At 36.8% G+C, this 17608-nt stretch overlaps 1 protein-coding gene across 1 annotated transcript in view; it reads right to left on the bottom strand.

The window, feature by feature from the left end:
- The window catches only part of Notch2 (notch receptor 2), a 152811-nt gene that overhangs the window by 111378 nt on the left and 23825 nt on the right, over positions 1-17608 (bottom strand). The window contains exon 2 of the mRNA XM_015505075.2: positions 874-955. Coding sequence (XP_015360561.1) covers positions 874-955 — 82 coding nt within the window. The remainder of the gene's footprint in view (positions 1-873; positions 956-17608) is intronic.

Genomic DNA, 17608 nt, shown 5'->3' with positions numbered 1-17608 from the left:
GAAGGAAGGAAGGAAGGAAGGAAGGAAGGAAGGAAGGAAGGAAGGAAGGAAGTCAGTCTGGCGAGACTACAAGGCTGCAGAAAAAGAAAAGAAATGCTCTTGAGTCAAAAACTAGATGGCACAGCCTACCCTATCCCTCCTCCTTCCTCAACAGTGATTTAACCCCATAGGATGCCCACTCACAGCCCTGCCCCAATCTTACACATGCATATACTGGGCTAATGAAGGGTCACAGCATACACATCTTATACATCTTCCTCCTTCACAGTCTCACTTTCAGAACTGGATTTTTTTATACCGGGAGGAAAATTTCATATGATTATAATATTACACTGGGCAGAATTAAAGTTACTATCTATTTAGAGTTTATCTTAAAAATAAGATCATAGATGAGAAGAGATTCTAAGGCTATGTTTTAAACTGAAAAATATAAGAGAACACACTCAATATGTATTAATTAGCCACTCACTAAAAATTCCTTTTATTTTTTAATTTTTTATTAATGCATATTAATTACATAGAACAATGGGTTTCGTTGTGGCATATCTATACATTCATAAACATATTTTTATCATTTCACGCCTCATTTTCCCCTTCTTCTTCCCTGCCTCTCCACCTGATCCCCTTTCTTTTCTCTAATAGTCTCCATTCTATGAAGTCTTTTTTCATAAGGAAAAATACAATGGTAAGATAGCAAAAAATTCTTATTGACCATTTATCTTACATCCACATCCTTCTGTATTCATCACCCACTAAAACTATCAGCAAAGTCTAAAAACCAATAACATTTCATAGAAATATTAAAAATAAAAAACCAAATATTGTCCAGTATCCTACAGTATAAAAAGAAAATATGTGAAGAGAAAAACTTACTTGCAGTAGCCAGTGCCATTGTGATAAGTAACACAAATTCCTTCATTAACACAGGGCTCATAGCCATCTCGACACTGCAATGCTGAAAACAAGAAACATACATATATCAGAAAGTAGTCACTAATCATAACCCTCAACACCAAATGAGATCCTCATCAACATTGATCCCCACATCTAATCTGATCTGGGTTTCCCCTCAAGTTTTAATCAGTTTATCTTTTAGCTTCTAGATTCATAAAAGCAGAAAAATTCATTCCACAAGTGTCTTCCCACATGAACTACTTTTGTGGTCTTATATGCTTTTATTTCTCTGTGTTTCTATATCCCTGGCTGTTAGATCTCTCTCCCAGAGATAGACAGTAAGACACTTTAAGCTATAACATCCATGGCATGTCATAACCATCTTGAGATTTGGATACTTCAGATCGAGTAATATAAGAATTTATAAATGAATGTTTAGAAGACCTAGGTAGATACTAGGTCACCATATTAGGAGTTACTTAGCCTTCAGCTGAAAGTTTAAAACACTTCACACCAAAAAAAATCAGAAACATCAATAATATCCATTCAACAAACAGAAATTGAAAGCCTAGTGTACACTCTCCTAGGACCCAGGGGAAAAAAAGGAGAAATTTTTGAATATATATTAATGAATAAAACATAATCTCTAATTATAAGGGCTCACAAAAAGGGAGTAAATCATGAATAGAGATTGTAGAGGAAGGGAGAATAGAAGTTAACAAAATGAGGACTGCAAATTGATGCATCTACTCTGGAAAGCAGTATGGAGATTCCTAGAAAACTTGGAATGGAACCACTATTGGACCCAGTCATCCCACTTCTCGGTATACGTCCAAAGGACTTAAAATCAACATACTACTGTGACACAGCCACATCAATGTTTATAGTAGCTCAATTCACAATAGCAAAGCTCTGGAACGAACCTAGGTGCCCTTCAACAGATGAATGGATAAAGAAAAAGTGGTGTGTGTGTGTGTGTGTGTATATATATATATACACACACACATACATACACACATAAACAATGGAATATTATTCATCCATAAAAAGAAATGAAATTATGGTATTTGCTGGTAAATGGATGAAACTGGAGACTATCATGCTAAGTGAAATAAGCCAATTCAAAAAAAAAAAAAGTCAAATGATGTATGGATCTGATGTGTAAATGCTAACACATAATAAGGAGTGGGGAGAAGAACAGAAGAAGTGCATTGGATTAGACAAAGGGGAATGAAGGGAAGGGAGTGGGGATGAGAACAGGAAGGCAGTAGAATGAATTGGACATAACTTTCCTATGTTCATACATGAATAAATGACCAATGTAACTCCACATCATGTACAACCACAAGAATGGGAAGTTATACTCCATGTATCCATAATATGTCAAAATACACTCTACTATCTTACAAAAAAAAAGTACATGTATAATGGCATAAATTGACGTAAACATACTTTATATACATAGATACGAAAAATTGTGCTCTATATGTGTAATAAGGATTGTAATGCATTCCACTGTTGTCATGTATTTTAAAAAATAATAAAAATAATAATAAAATAAAATAAATCAGACTACTCAGAAAAGAAAGTGCACTAGTAGAAACTTTCACTGATTTCAGCCAGGAAAGTCCATCCCAGTCTGCCATGCACTTGTCGGAAACTTACAGTTTCTTAATTGTTTTAGCTTTAAGAGTCAGAATTTTCATTACCAAAATGCATATCATTAATCCTAAAGACAATTAGACAGGAAAGACAGAAAGAAACTTAGTCTAACAATTGAAATCAAAGTTCAAAAACTCCATTCTTGTAGACCATGAAGATGTCCATCTCCTAAAATGTACATATACAAATACTTGAAAGCAAAACTGGGAAGTCCCCACATTTGAGTTTCTCTAGCCACAACATTCTATATATAAACTGTGCAGTATCAGAGACTATAGGCTTGCCCGTCCCAACAGCAAAATCAACTTCTTTTCCCAGAGAGCCTAGGTACAAGCTGGATGTCAGAGCGAGTCCTCTGACATACTACATAAGGACCCTTCATTAGCCCAGTACTGCACCAAGAAGTGGAATAATCTGAGAACATGTTTACAGAAATCTTATCTCATCCTCTAAAATAATGCTGTTTATAAAACAGTAATGAAAATGATAGTAGCAAACACAATGTAGCACTTACTAAATACCAGTTACTATCCTAATGTACATACATTAATTCTATCCTCACAACAACTATAAAAAGTTGTTAATTTAACTTTATGTATTCCACAGAGGGCACCTGACTTGATTACTATTACACTAATGAACCTAAGGAGTCTGGATCTAGAAACTGTGCTCTTTACTACTCTGCTTCCCACTGCCTGACACTGGTCCTCACAGGAGGGGCAGGGTAGGCATTATCACACCCATTTACCAGAAAGTGAAGGCCAGGGACATTAAGAAGTCCCCTCATAGACATCACCCCACTAGCTGATGGCAGTGCTGAGCCTAAGACCCATGTCTCTTCCTAAGTCCCAAAACCATTTCAATAACAGCTGCTGGGATCACATAAGCAGTCACTGGGCCGTGGGTGGAACAGGCAGATTCAGAAAGAGGGTCATCTTCTTGCCCATGTCCCACTTCCCTGTAAGGCTCAAGTGCTCCCTCTTCCCACACTGATAAGCCCAATGCAAGAACTATAATTAAAACAGTTAATGTCAGGTTATTTCCTCCATACCAAAGTTCTCAAACTGATTTTTTTATTCTCTTTAGACACTTTTATTAGTTTCAGTGAGAACTTCCTGGCTTTTCTCTATTTGCCCTTCTCCTTTAAATAAAAAGGAAAACTCTCAGTAGGAAAGGGAAAGTCCTGCAGGCACAAAACAAGGTGCTGGTTCCTGTGAGGATCCCCATGCAGTGGAGGGAGGCAGGAGACCTAAATTCCTGCCTCAACTATACCTTCCTACGCCATTGCAAGCAAGGCACAATCTCAAAGGGCTCAATTCCCTATAGGTAAACCAATCTGGAGGTGGACTAAATGCCCCTGAAGGTCCCTGTGATCCAACAATGACTCTCCTGTGTTAAAAGAACATAAACAACATGCCCCATACTTGGAGAAACCTATCCAGGACCCAGCCATCCATGACTCAGAAAACTGTGGTTGGGGGGGAGGTGGGGGGGAATCACAGCCTGTTCCTATTAAGTGTCCTGGCAAATCATTATAGTTGTGACAGGTTCAGAGAAATACAAACAACCCAAAGTCAATATGTGGCAATCAACCTAGCAAATAACTTTATAGCCTAGCCTTAGTGAACCAATCCAATTCGTGACTGAAAAGGAGGCGGGCTTACAAGGCTAATAATTAATGCTGTTTGACTGATTTGTGGGATCATGCTACTTTGAACCTTTAACATTTATTATACCACGGTCCTCAAACTCTAGTATGCATCAGAATCACCTGAAGGGCTTGTTAAAACACAGTGCCAGACCCAACCCCCACAGTTTCTGATTGAATAGGTCTAGAGGGCGCCTCAGAATCTACATGCCTAACAAGATCCCAGGAGATGCTAATAATCCAGGTCTGAGGAACCACATGCTAAGAATACAGACACTGAGAAGATGTAAGTGTCTCCTAAAACCATACAATCCTCCACAGGTCTTAAAAGATCTAGATATACTGTCTGAATAATAAAAATAAAGTAAAATTTGAGACTCATAACTTTTCCTGGGGCTCTTTCTAAATGAATACTGTAATTATTTGCAGAAGTGAAAACTTTGATAATCCAAAATGATGAAGATGAGACTGGGAAAGATCTCATCTCAAACTTTAATTTTCTTTTTTCCAACATACATTTAATTTTAACAATGAAACTGAAGGCATCTTAATATTTGTAGAATGAAAACAAAATACTAAATCAAATCACAGAGAACAGATGCTTAGGCTGATGCTTCAATGGTTTCAAGACAGAAGCCACTCAGAGTGTTTTCCCCGAATTTTCTTCTTACATCACACACAGTAGACACTTAATAAATACTAGCTGAAAGAATTAAACAGACACTTCTTAAAAAACACAAATGGCGGGATGTGGCTCAAGCGGTAGCGTGCTGGCCTGGCATGCGTGCGGCCCGGGTTCGATCCTCAGCATCACATACAAACAAAGATGTTGTGTCCGCCGAAAACTGAAAAATAAATATTAAAAATTCTCTCTCTCTCTCTCTCTCTCTCTCTCTCTCTAAAAAACCACAAATGGTCAACAAATATTATGGAAAAATGTTCAACATCTCTAGCGATTAGGTAAAGGCAAATCAAAACTGCATTGAGAATTTACCTCACTCCAGTCAGAATGGCAATTATACAAATAGGGACTGGGGCTGTAGCTCAGTGGCAGAGTGCTTGCCTAACATGCATGAGACACTAGGTTCAATCCTCAGCACTACATAAAAAACAACAAATAAAATAAAGGCATTCTGTCCATCTACAACTTCAAAAAAAATTTTTTTTAAAGAATACAAATAATAAATATTGATGAGGATGCGGGGGGAAAAAGGTACACTCATACATTGTTGGTGGGAATACAAATTAACAACCAATGGAAAGCAGTATAGAGATTCTTTAAAAAACTAGGAATGGAACCACCATTTGGCCCTGTTACCCAACTCCTCAGTATATATTCAAAGGATCTAAAATCAGCATTCTACAGTGATATAGCCACATCAATATTTACAGCAGCACAATTCACAATAGCTAAGCAACGGAGACAACCTAGGCGGCCTCCTCAGGTTGAGGAGAAGGAAGAAGGGACAGAAAAAGGGAAGAATAATGGCATGAATCTGACTGAACTTTTGTATGTGCATACATGGATGTGGCATAGTGCATTCCACATTGGGTGTATCCACAGGGGACACTAGCTTATTTTTTAAAAATAAATCAACTGTACATGGATTGAAGAGGATAATGGAGTGGAGAGACAGGGAGCAGGTTGTATTCCATGACAGTATGTCAGAGTGTATCCTGGTGTTGTATATAACTAAAAATAATTGTTAAAAATTTAAATTAAAAAAATAAATACTGGCTGAGTGAGATCAATCTTACTGTATCTGTGTGTGCTTGTGCATGCTCCTCCCCAACTCAAAAAAATAAACAAACAAACAAGAAAACAGAAGTAGTGGATTTCAATGTCATTGCTCTATCACTTGGCAAAGTAACACAAAATCTAGAGGCCAATTTCCAATTTGAACATTTTTCAACATAGTGTGCTTCCAGACTAGCACACTAGTTCACAACACACTCACAGAGCATCTGCTATGAGCAAGTGTGTGCCCTGATTTCAGGAATACCATGGCTAACAGATCTCCCTCGTGATCCTTATTTGTTTTGGGGGGAAAAAAATGGATAACAAATAAAAAACTACATAAAGCCATTTCAGACAGTGATATATCCTGTTAAAAACAAAACCCAGCAATGGGATACAAAGCAGTCATGAAGGCTGAGGGAGTTGGGGAATACTTTCTAAAGTGTGCAGAAAAGGCCTGCCTGAGGAGGTATCCTTTGGGCTGAGAGTGAAGTGGACAAAAGTCATGAAGATAGGAGGAAGATCACTCCAAGAAGAGGAAGGACAGGTGGAAAGCCCTTAGGTGGTATTGAGACTGGCATTCCAGGCCTGCACAGCCAGAAGTTACTAAACAAAAGGATAGAAAAAGAAGACAAGCAAGGGAGGAAGGCAAGGGTTAGAACTTGGATGGATGTGGTCAGAGTTGCAGCTTCTACTCTCAGTGGGAGGTTAAACTCCTAGGTTGTGTTAAGCATGGGAACTTACAAGGAAAATGGCATAATTTAACATAGGATATTATATCAATAAACGGAATAAATCCTTCCCAACTGCCATCACTAGCAGTCTAATAAAAGACATACAAATTGCCACAAACAAGACAAAACAGAACTCATTCTTCTTCTTTTAAAAAGGTATAGTGGTCAGGCGCAGTGGCACACACCTCTAATCCCAGAGCCTCAGGAGGCTAAGGCAAAAGATTGCGAGTTCAAAGACAGCCTCAGCAACTTGGCAAGGCCCTAAGCAATTCAGTGAGACCCTGCCTCTAAATTAAATATAAAAAAAAACTAGGTATGTGGCTCAATGTTTGTGTACCCCTGTGTTCAATCCCCAGTACCAAAAAAAAAAAAAAAAAAATTATAGCATTGCAGGAATAAAGAGAAGTGATTGACTAAGATTGACTAAAGGTAAAACAAACACTACATAAGCAAAAATGTTGTTCATCTTTAATAAAAAGAATTCCACTAATATTTGTTGAAGAACTACTATGAGCATGGCCCTTTATTAGGCAATGCATGGAAATCAAACATGAATAAAACAATCCCTGGTCATATGGTCCTTACAATGTAATGGTGGGAAGTTAGAGGAGTAGGGGCTGAGCAGCTATGACCCAAATAAATGTAAGAAAAATATGAATGAAATAAAAACTGCTCTTATTACTACTAATATCCATCTCAGAATCACCCACAAAGAGCCTTTAAGAAACAACACAAACTCTTGCTGTTTAACAAAAATCTTAACTCAATCCAGACAAGCATCTAGTGTGTTTATTCAAGCCTATCAGACTCAACTATATACAAATACTGCAAACAACAAAATAAGCTGTCATTGATTTTTACCAGTTCCAGTGCCTCAGGAATTTATCTCTTTTAGGGATAGGCTAGAAGTGTCCAAACTCCACAAAATCCTCCTCCTTGATATTCCCTAGGTTTTCCAGTACCATGCCAGCTACATATCACTGGCTTAAAAGACTCCCTTTGTTTTAGGAATCTCTAACATGAGTAATTAATTCTGGTACCGAAGACAGTGTAATCTAAGCAACCTTCAATGTGTTTCACTTGTTGCACTGACATGTAATAGTTTTAAATTGGTATTACTTGTTGCTTTGTAGCCTCTTCAAATAAGCTTCTGTTGTCTATCTCACATGATTCTCTGTTGCATATCCACAGCTCACTCAGAAGACGTGAATGGTTGGGGTTCCTAAAATATGTGAAGAAGAATTATACAGGGTCCCCCCTCCCCCCGCAACGTTTATGCAAATTTCAAGTAGCAGTATTTGAGAGAAGAAGTCTGAGTTTACTCCTAGGACTTGGCGGTGTTTGGCTGCTATTGCTTCTGGCACATGGCCTCTGGAAAAGGCACAGTAAAAATGAACACAGCAAAGTTTTCTAAAATGACTATGTGTATTATTACCAAAAATAGGAGAACTGAGGGCAGACAAGGAGACACTGGGGATTTGCAATAATTCTCACAGCACCCTGCAATTTCAAACAACAAAGCTTTTACTAAATTTTTTCATTCCATTTTTTTGGGATCAAGCCATTAAAAAAAAAAAGCAAGAAAGAAAAGAAAATAGTACAAACAAACAGAATAAATGTGGAAGCGTCAAATCCCAAGTGGTACATTTAAATAAAAATGAAGTGGAGAAACATCTGTCTTCCTCCTTTAAATTAGTCTTGATTAAAAGGGGAAAAAAAAAACCCTGCAATGAGAGACACCAATTTTATTTTTCTTACAGTATGAGACAACACAAACTCTAGTGTGAAACAACACAAACTCTTGCTCTTCACAGATATCATCTATCAGAAAACGTATTTCCTACCTGAAAGAAACCAACACCAGATCCATAGATTAAGGGTCAGGCTACCCACATTTCACAGCAAAACAGTATTGCTTTTCAAATCTGGAAATATGCCTTGATTTAGGGATATGTAATCAATATAAATTGAACTTACAAGACAGAGTATATTTAGCATGACTAGTAGAATTTTCATTTTATAAAAGAATTCATTCATTCCAGAATGAGGTTGATTGTATTATGTGATGTGCATGTAAGAATACAACCTAGGGCTGGGGATGTGGCTCAAGCGGTAGCGAGCTCGCCTGGCATGCGCAGGGTGCTGGGTTCGATCCTCAGCACCACATAAAAATAAAATAAAGATGTTGTGTCCACCGAAAACTAAGAAATAAATATTTTTTAAAAAAATTCTCTCTCTCTTTAAAAAAAAAAAAAAGAATACAACCTAAAGAATCCCCTATAGGGCTGGAGATATAGCTCAGTTGATAGAGTGTTTGCCTTACATAAGGCTCTGGGTTGGATCCACAGCATCAAAACAACAAAAAAGCCCCTATTATGTATCATAATGCACCAATAAAATAATAAAGAAATTCATTCCAGTGAATTAATAAATCTACAATAATCCTGGAATTCTAAAAATTCCAATTGTCCTTTTTATAACATTAGATTTATTACAAAAACTAAAAATCATCAATTTTTTGCATCATATGGAAATTTACTATGCACTGTTTTTTTCCCTTTTACTTTTGTTTTTCTGTCCTTATAAAGACTACAGGGAAAAAAATAACTTTATGAGTAAAATTCCAATTCCTGGGCTTTGCAGATGAAACTAATGCATTTGGAGATGAAACTCTTCTTAGGAAATACAAGGTTTAAAACTCCACACATAAATCAGGATGTGGCTGATTTTACTGATGATCACCTCCATATTTTTTCTATCTGGGCCATAACAAGTACTCAACATTCAACAAAACATTCAATGAACTAATATCTGTAACTAAGACAAAAATCTATTAACAAACCCAGCAACCAGTTTATGTGTTCAACATGTTCTAAGATTCCAATGTTATTAAGTATAGGAATACTTAAAATGTGACTGTCGAATTCTTACTTCACTTTGTTTAAGAAGTAGAAAAAGTAAAATTGAAGGAAAAAATAGTGCAAACTTCCTGGCCTTTAACAAAGATGAAAAGTTGAGAAAGTAGAACTGCACTTTTTTAATCTTCACAAAACTGAAACAACTTTGAAAGTTCCTATCTTAAAATTTGCATGAATGAAGTTACCCCCTCCAACCTGGCCCCTCTGTGACTCTTAGGCTACGTGCATTGCAGTAAAAACTGATTGAAATAGTTTGAACAAAAGCCAAAATAATTTACATTTAAATGGAAAATGTAAAATAATAATAATTCCAAGTGAATGGTAAATAGTCTGTTTTCATTGTATGGAACCATTTTCCCTAAATAGCACTGATACACAATCACAGAACAAGTACCAATGAGATCCAAAGAAGCCCCAACATACCACCTCAGAGTAAGTATCCAACCCTTGGTAAAATGACACTGACCAAAATAAACACAGGGTGTACATGTCCAGAAGGTTCAGGATCTTGGTGTTAGAAAACCCAACAAAACATAAGAAGCTGTATAATAATATTGAAAAATTCAATTATTTTCTATACAAAAAGGCTGTATACTTGTGTTCTTATTAATGTTCAAAATCAAAAAATAATGTCAATCCAAAGTGTTTTCATTTTATTTCTCTATTATGTATTCTCTGTTCAATTCTATTATCTCTATCTCTCTTATCAAGACAAATTTTGCCTGTCACCAATATCCTGTGTTTCTAGCAAACCCTCCCTTTTTAAGAAGTTTTCTAAAGACAATTGTTAAGTACAACTTAATCTTTTTAAAAGCCATTAATTTTAAATAGATGTTGTTAAGTACCCTTGCTGGAAAAAAATGTATAAATATATATAATCTTCTTGCTATCCACCCAAAAAAAAACAAAGTGTTCATTTAGCTTAAATTGTTCAGAACACTTTATAAACGTAGGAGACAATTTCTAGTGTTTGTTCATTTAGAAGTAGACTCCCAAAAAGGGACAAATTATAAAATGGAAATGGAAAAAGCTATGATTGTTTCATATTGTTATACAAAATCATGAAGACTTCCCAAAACCAAAGAGGGAAAATCCAGAGAACAGTCTCAGATTTCCACCATGTGCATCCTTCCCCAGAGACTTTAAAAACTCTCTCCCTCAGGATGGGGTTGTGGCTCAGTGGTAGAGCCCTTGCCTGGCATGTGTAAAGCACTGGGTTCAATCCCCCGCACACCACATTAAAAAAATAAAATAAAATAAACAAATAAAATAAAGGTATTGTGTCCATCTACAACTAAAACAAAAACCTCAACTAAAAAAAAAAATCCTTTCTCCCTCTCTTTCCACCCCTCCCCGCACCACACACACACAAAAAAAACAAAAACCCTTGTGCTGGCAATGAAGTTAATTCTCAAGAACTGGGGTTGAGAGGGGAGTCCCTAGAAGGCCAAAACCAATGTACTGTGTAAATGATGGGTAGACAGGGCAGTCTCATATAAGGTCCAACTCTGTACATGGCTGATTGTTCTGCAGTGCAGGTTTGGAGAAGCTAGAGTCCCAACAAGGGGCTATTCTTACATTTTTATCTGGGCCACAGAGGCTCTATACCTACAGCCCAAAACAAACCCTGCTCACCTGTGTATATTACCCAACCCTGCACATGTCACTGAGAACCATCTAAATCTAAGAGCCTCAAAAAGCCCTAACCCTTGGCTTGTACCCAAAACACTTCAAATCAACACAGAAACTAGCATTGTGAGGAAAATATCTAAATCTGGAGATGGTAAATGAATATCATTCCTATTTCTAGAGAACATGCCTGGGGCCAAAAGCCCTGGAACAGAGGAAGGCAGACAGCAGGAAAATATCAAACCTTTATTAAATACTAAGCACAGAAAAACATATGAAACATAGCCCCAAACTTCAACTTTTATTTTGATTTTTCAATTTCTCACTTTCTTTGTTTCTTCACACATAAATCTGTGTTAATCTACACCAATATCACTTAGTCAACTGAAAAAAATAATAATGAACCCCTAAAGCATAACTGATAAACAGCTAATGACTTCCATATTCAATAAGTTCCTCTTAAAAACCTCAGTCCTCAACTCTACATTTTTCAACTGTTCATACTTTTTCCTTACTATGAGCGAAAGTAAGAATTTATCTCCAAGGCTAGAGTTGTGGCTCAGAGGTAGAGCATTCGCCTAGCATGTGTGGGGCACTGGGTTCCATCCTCAGCAACATAGATAGATAGATAGATGATAGATAGATAGATAGATAGATAGATAGATAGATAGATAGATAAAGATTATTTCCACCTATAACTAAGTATATATATATATATATATATATATTTAAAGAATTTATCTCCAAAGCGACTCACATTTCTGTGGAGTTGTTAGTCAATTTAATAAAAAAACAACCCTGAGCACACTAGCAAACAATCACAATTTGTTTTTGCAAATACTCACACCTGTTCTCTTCGCTCATCTAACTATTGCTCAATGAACAAAGACAGCACAAATAGAAAATTTTGTAGACATAATAAGCAACCGTGTTGCAACTTAAACTTCCCATGTCTGTATCTTCAAACACTAGAGGGAACTCTAGATTTCTCCATCTGCAGAAACACCTGATTGCCAAACCCAAAGAGTTACAGTCTTTGACAAAAGTTTGCTTGTTTGAGCTTCAGTGTGGAGTTCTCAGAAAGGTTTAAAAAAAAAAAAAAAAGTAAATAAACTCCAAAATATTAAATTTAAAGTCTGGGGCAAGTCCTCTAAGAGGTGTTGACTTTCCTTAACTCAGTGCTTCCTCCTTCCCTTTCATGGATGAGACATAAGTTCCTTAAAGAATTTAAAAAAAAAAAAAAAATGCCCTGACTTACCCTGTCCCCCATCCCTTCATCTGCTTCACTGCCACTTCTGTCTAGAGCCTGAGAGAGTTCCAGAAGAATGCAGATTCTGGAACTGGGCAACACAAGCCATGTCTGCTCTACCTAGTATCAACCCAAATATGAGGCCTGACACAAGGTCAGGACTTGGAAAATGCTTGCCATGCTGAACTGTTGAAGGGGCAGATTTGTAGTCCTCTCACTCCCTCCAAGACAATGATAAACAATTTCCCCTAAGACAAAAAGAAAACCTGAAAAATGATAGTTTATTCTAGCCTTTTAAGGTCACAATGACTTGACAGAAGAGATATTTCAATTTCTTTTGTTTATCACTCTTAAAATTCTCTCCTCCATAAAAATTCATCCCATTTGGGGGACATGAGAGTGACACTCATGATGAACACTAAGGATTTACAGAGGGAGTTTTACCAGTTTCACCACTCCGGGCCTAGTGGGAAAGTGCTTCCCACCATCACCTCTTCACATTACAGGATTAAGTCCTTTGGAAAACCAGTATGAAAGCAAGTAACCCTCAGTTCAAGCAAAGGGACAAAAGATTCAGTGAACGTGGTTATTAACGCAGTGTTGTGCTTAAATAACATTTCTCCTCCTCCCCCACTAAAGCACACATTACCTCACTGAAAATATTAAAACCAAGGCATTATAATCATTTTGGCTATGACCCGGAATATAAGTTACCACAGAAAGTCACAAAAAAAAACTCTTTTAAGTTTTATATAAAAAGCATTAAGCAAATAAAATATCCACTCCCTCACCCCCCACCTAATTTAATCTGATTTTAGAAATGTTAACTAGAACAAGTTTATAAATTTGAGTGCAGTGAGTTTCAAAAGTGCCCACCCACCTCCCACCCCACCCCAAATCAGCAACCTTTCAGAAGACAATACTCTCAGGAAGTAACTCTAAGGATATGAATTTCAGAAATTGGCCTGCCACATCTTAAGACACTTGAATGGTCAGCATCCACCTAGTAAAATAAGACCAACAGGCATCTACTATACCCAAAGATGGAGCTGGTATTGACTAAGCATTGTTATGGAGAACAAGGCCATGGACATATTTAGGGCTAGGACTAACATCCTGGCCTCTAAAGGGCAGAGATTTTCTGCTGATTTGCACTATCCTTCTCTAGCCAAATCCACAAGCATTTGATGGCCTTTGTGAACACCCAGGCCACATACATCAGAAAGTCAGTTCATGACCCTCAATCTATGAGGGTTGCCCTAGAAGGCTGGCCATACACAGATTAACTGGCCAAAGACAATGCTATACTAAAAGTACATTCACAGTTTACCAAACATTTTCATATAAAATATCTTTTTTGGTCCCCACAACAACCCTATGAGGCATGCAAATTGGTATCAGCATAATTTTACAGAAGAGGAACATGCTACTCAAAAAATAAGGGACTTGCCCAAAGTCATAAAAAATCAAGGTATCCAAGCCAGGACTAGAACACATTTTTTTTTAATTTTTTTTTTTTTTTTTTTTTATGTACAGGTCCTATATTCCTTCCACTCACCACATCTGTACTGGTCATAAAAACCTGTATCTACCATAACCTTAAACTTCCATAATACACATCTGTGACTGTAACAGTCTCAGATAACCATCCACAAATTGGCCATGCAAATAAAGAACATTTATACCAAAGACCAGCTAATGACCTTATATTTGTCAAAACAATGAATGCCTAGGACAAGAGGGCCTGCCAATGATGTACTCTGGAACCACCCTGACACACATGCTAATGACAGACACCTATTCGTTAGTGTTACCATGACCTCCAAAATAAAAGAATCCCACTTTGAAAACATGGAAACTCTAGAATTCGATACACTGCTACGTATTACTTCTCAAGAAAACAAGACCAAAAAAACCACAAGGTAAAAGAATGGCTGAAGGGCTGGGATTGTGGCTCAGTGGTAGAGCGCTCCCCTAGCATGGGCGGGACCCAGGTTCGATCCTCAGCACCACATAAAAATAAAGGCATTGTGCTGTGTCCATTTACACCTAAAAAATAAATATTAAAAAAAAAGAATGGCTGAAATTATACAGGGCTCTCTTTTTTCATAAAACTGACTAGACACCATTTCTTCTCCATAATAGAGTAGCATAAAACAAGAGGAAATTATGGGGTCAGAGATAGAACTAGATCATAAGAATGGTCGTAACTTATCTTGACAAGAGTTTACTATTAAAAATCCTGACTCTAGGAGATGGGGTTGTGGCTCTATAGTAGAGTGCTTGCCTAGCATGTGTGAGGCACTGGGTTTGATTCTTAGCACAGCATATACCTAAATGAATAAAATAAAGGCCCATCAACAACTAAAAATACATATAAAAAATTTAAAATCCTGACTCTACTAAAAGTAGGCAATCTATCATCATTTGATTGAAGTACCCATAATTCGACTGATTAGAAATAAATCCTTCCAAAGAACACATGTGCAGTTAAGGTAATGAAAATTCAACCACTAAACAGGAAAAGTGTGGCCTACTACTCAGAGAGGCAAGTAATGACTAATGTGGTAAACCAAAAATGCCATAAGAGATAGAATATTTTCTTCATCTGGTCTACTTCTTTCCAATTAAAAGAATCAACCGAGACAGAAAAAAGACAAAACTTGCCTTCCCAAACCAAGAAATAAACTATTCTAACACATACCCCTAATGGTGCTGGATCCCAAGTCAACAAACCTTAAGGTGCCCATAGTACTGTCTTCCCACAAGGCCCAGAACAACATTCTTGTCTTCCAAAGCTAAAAGTGTAAATTTTATCAATATAGTTTGATATGTTGTCCCATAAAATACCAACTTACTTCCTGTCTACACCACTAAAGGACTGTCAAAAGCAATGATACATTAAAAATAGATCACTTTAGTGTTTTCGTTTTTTTTTTTAATAGCTTTATTTTATTTATTTATTTTTATGTGGTGCTGAGGATCAAACCCAGGACCTCGCATGTGCTGGGCGAGTGCTTTACCACTGAGCCACAACCCCAGCCCTCCTTACTATATTTTTTAAAGGCTATCTGGCACCATATACCTGGACTTCAAATTGGTAGTTGAATTAAAATGAAGTTCTAAACTACAATAGGTCTATAATAAGTAATATATTCTATAAATAAGCACCCTATCAAAAGTCAAGAAATCTAAGGATAGAAATCCAAGAAAAAAATAGATTTTGAAAAGACTCAAGCAAAAAAAAAAAAATGCTACAATCAAGAAAGAAAGGAAATGGGCAACCTCTTTTTGTGCATCTAAGCCCCACTTCTAAAACAACAGCTGTCTTTGCTCAGCTGGAGAAAAACCACAGGACTTGGAATAACTCACTTAACGTACTGTCCCTCCTTATGTTAAAATGACATTGTTGACTCACCCATAGTGGGACATGCATTTGGTTTAACTTGTTTTTCCAGTAAAGTAATGAGCTGAGCTCTCTAATATTGAAATAATTTGCATTCCCACAACTAAAAAAATACTTGGAAATACCTACATATATAGCATATATACCCCTGAGCTTGTCTGATTCTACCTTGTAGAAAAAAAGTTTTACTCCTTTTTCTAATTTGCTCTCCAGAGTCTTGCCACAAATGATGGCCAGAGTTATTCCTTCTGATTTTGTTATAAAAATGGAAATTCTTCTAATAATAAAAATAATCTTTCATTGCATTTGCTCAGTATACTGTTATTTTAGCTAAGCTTCATTATTCTAGGCTTCCAAAGGCTGAAATGAAATAAACTGTCTAATTTGTTTCCCTTGTTTTTGGTTACATGTTCTGCTCAGCTAGACCCATGACAAAACTAAAACCCTTGCATGCTACAAGTATCTCTCGAAAGGGTTCCAAAGGACTCTTGGTAAATTCTTTATTCTATTGCCCTGTCACTTTGAGCTTGCTCTCTAGTTAAGGCTGAAAGAATGTTTTTTTAAATGAGTAAACATTTACCAAGCCCTAACTCTGAATTACAACCAGGCTACTGACTATAATGGTGGGAAGGGAAGGCTTAATGATATCAAGCAAGGGTTTCATGTACACCAACCCAGAACATGAATGGGAAGGTTGCTAATTCTCCTTATGCAAAATTTAAAATAGTATTCTTTCTCAAGGAGAAATGTAACCTAATTCACATACATATTCTATTCTTAACTTTTGCACCTCAAAAAGACAGCTTTTTAAGTCAAAACATTAATTCAAACACTGTTTTGTAAAGGGACATTTGAAACACTGGGAGTAAAAGATAATCTATTTAATGAAAGAACCAAAAGCTTTGGCATTAAACTCTTCAATTTATACTCTGGATCAGTGGTCTGCAAAATGAGGTGCATGTATCCCAGAAATGGGAGAGGTGCAAGACCTTCCACTGAGGTTCTAGAAGAAATTTTAGCTTACAAATTTACAGCTTTAAAAATGTATACCTAAGCTTGACTAGTAGTTTATTCACACACACAGTTTATGGCTGTATATTTATATAATTTATAAATACTTATTTACTTATTGAGGTGCATGTTAAAAAATAATATTTTTCTGATTTACCCACACTTTTCACAAACTAGGATGCACAAACCCCTGAGAGTACATGGCACACTAGGAAAATGCAAAGAAACTAGATAAGACTGGTACATCTTTCTGGCATCTCTATTTCACTCAGTCTAGAGAAAGTTATATTCACTTTTATCTACTATCAGGTGTTCTCTTAAGATAGCTCTGATGAACATGTCTTAGGATGAAGGAGCTCATGCAATGAAGACTGAGGTTCTATGCCTGGCTCTCCAATGCCAAGCCATCTGACCAAAAGCCAATCACTTTATTCTTCCAGGTCCCTTAGGTTCCTTCTCAATTCCGTCGTTTTATGATTCATGAGTTTTCCTTCCCATCCTTACTTGCTTAAAGCCCTAGCACATGTTGTTTTTTAACTAGACTGCATTAGCCATTCCTCACCACCACCCTGCCTCCTACTTTGATGAAGCTTGACTTTACATTCCCTTAGCTTCCATGACTATGATGCTAAAAGGATACTTGCTGGAAGGGTTTATAAATATTCTCAATTTTTTTCCAGTGCCTTCATTACTTCTGGGCAGACCATAAGCTCCTTTTG

The sequence above is a fragment of the Marmota marmota genome, unplaced genomic scaffold (genome assembly GCF_001458135.2).
Source record: "Marmota marmota marmota unplaced genomic scaffold, marMar, whole genome shotgun sequence".
Taxonomy (NCBI): domain Eukaryota; kingdom Metazoa; phylum Chordata; class Mammalia; order Rodentia; family Sciuridae; genus Marmota; species Marmota marmota.
The sequence above is the reverse complement of the archived record's forward strand: the minus strand, read 5'-3'. Positions and strand labels throughout refer to the sequence as shown.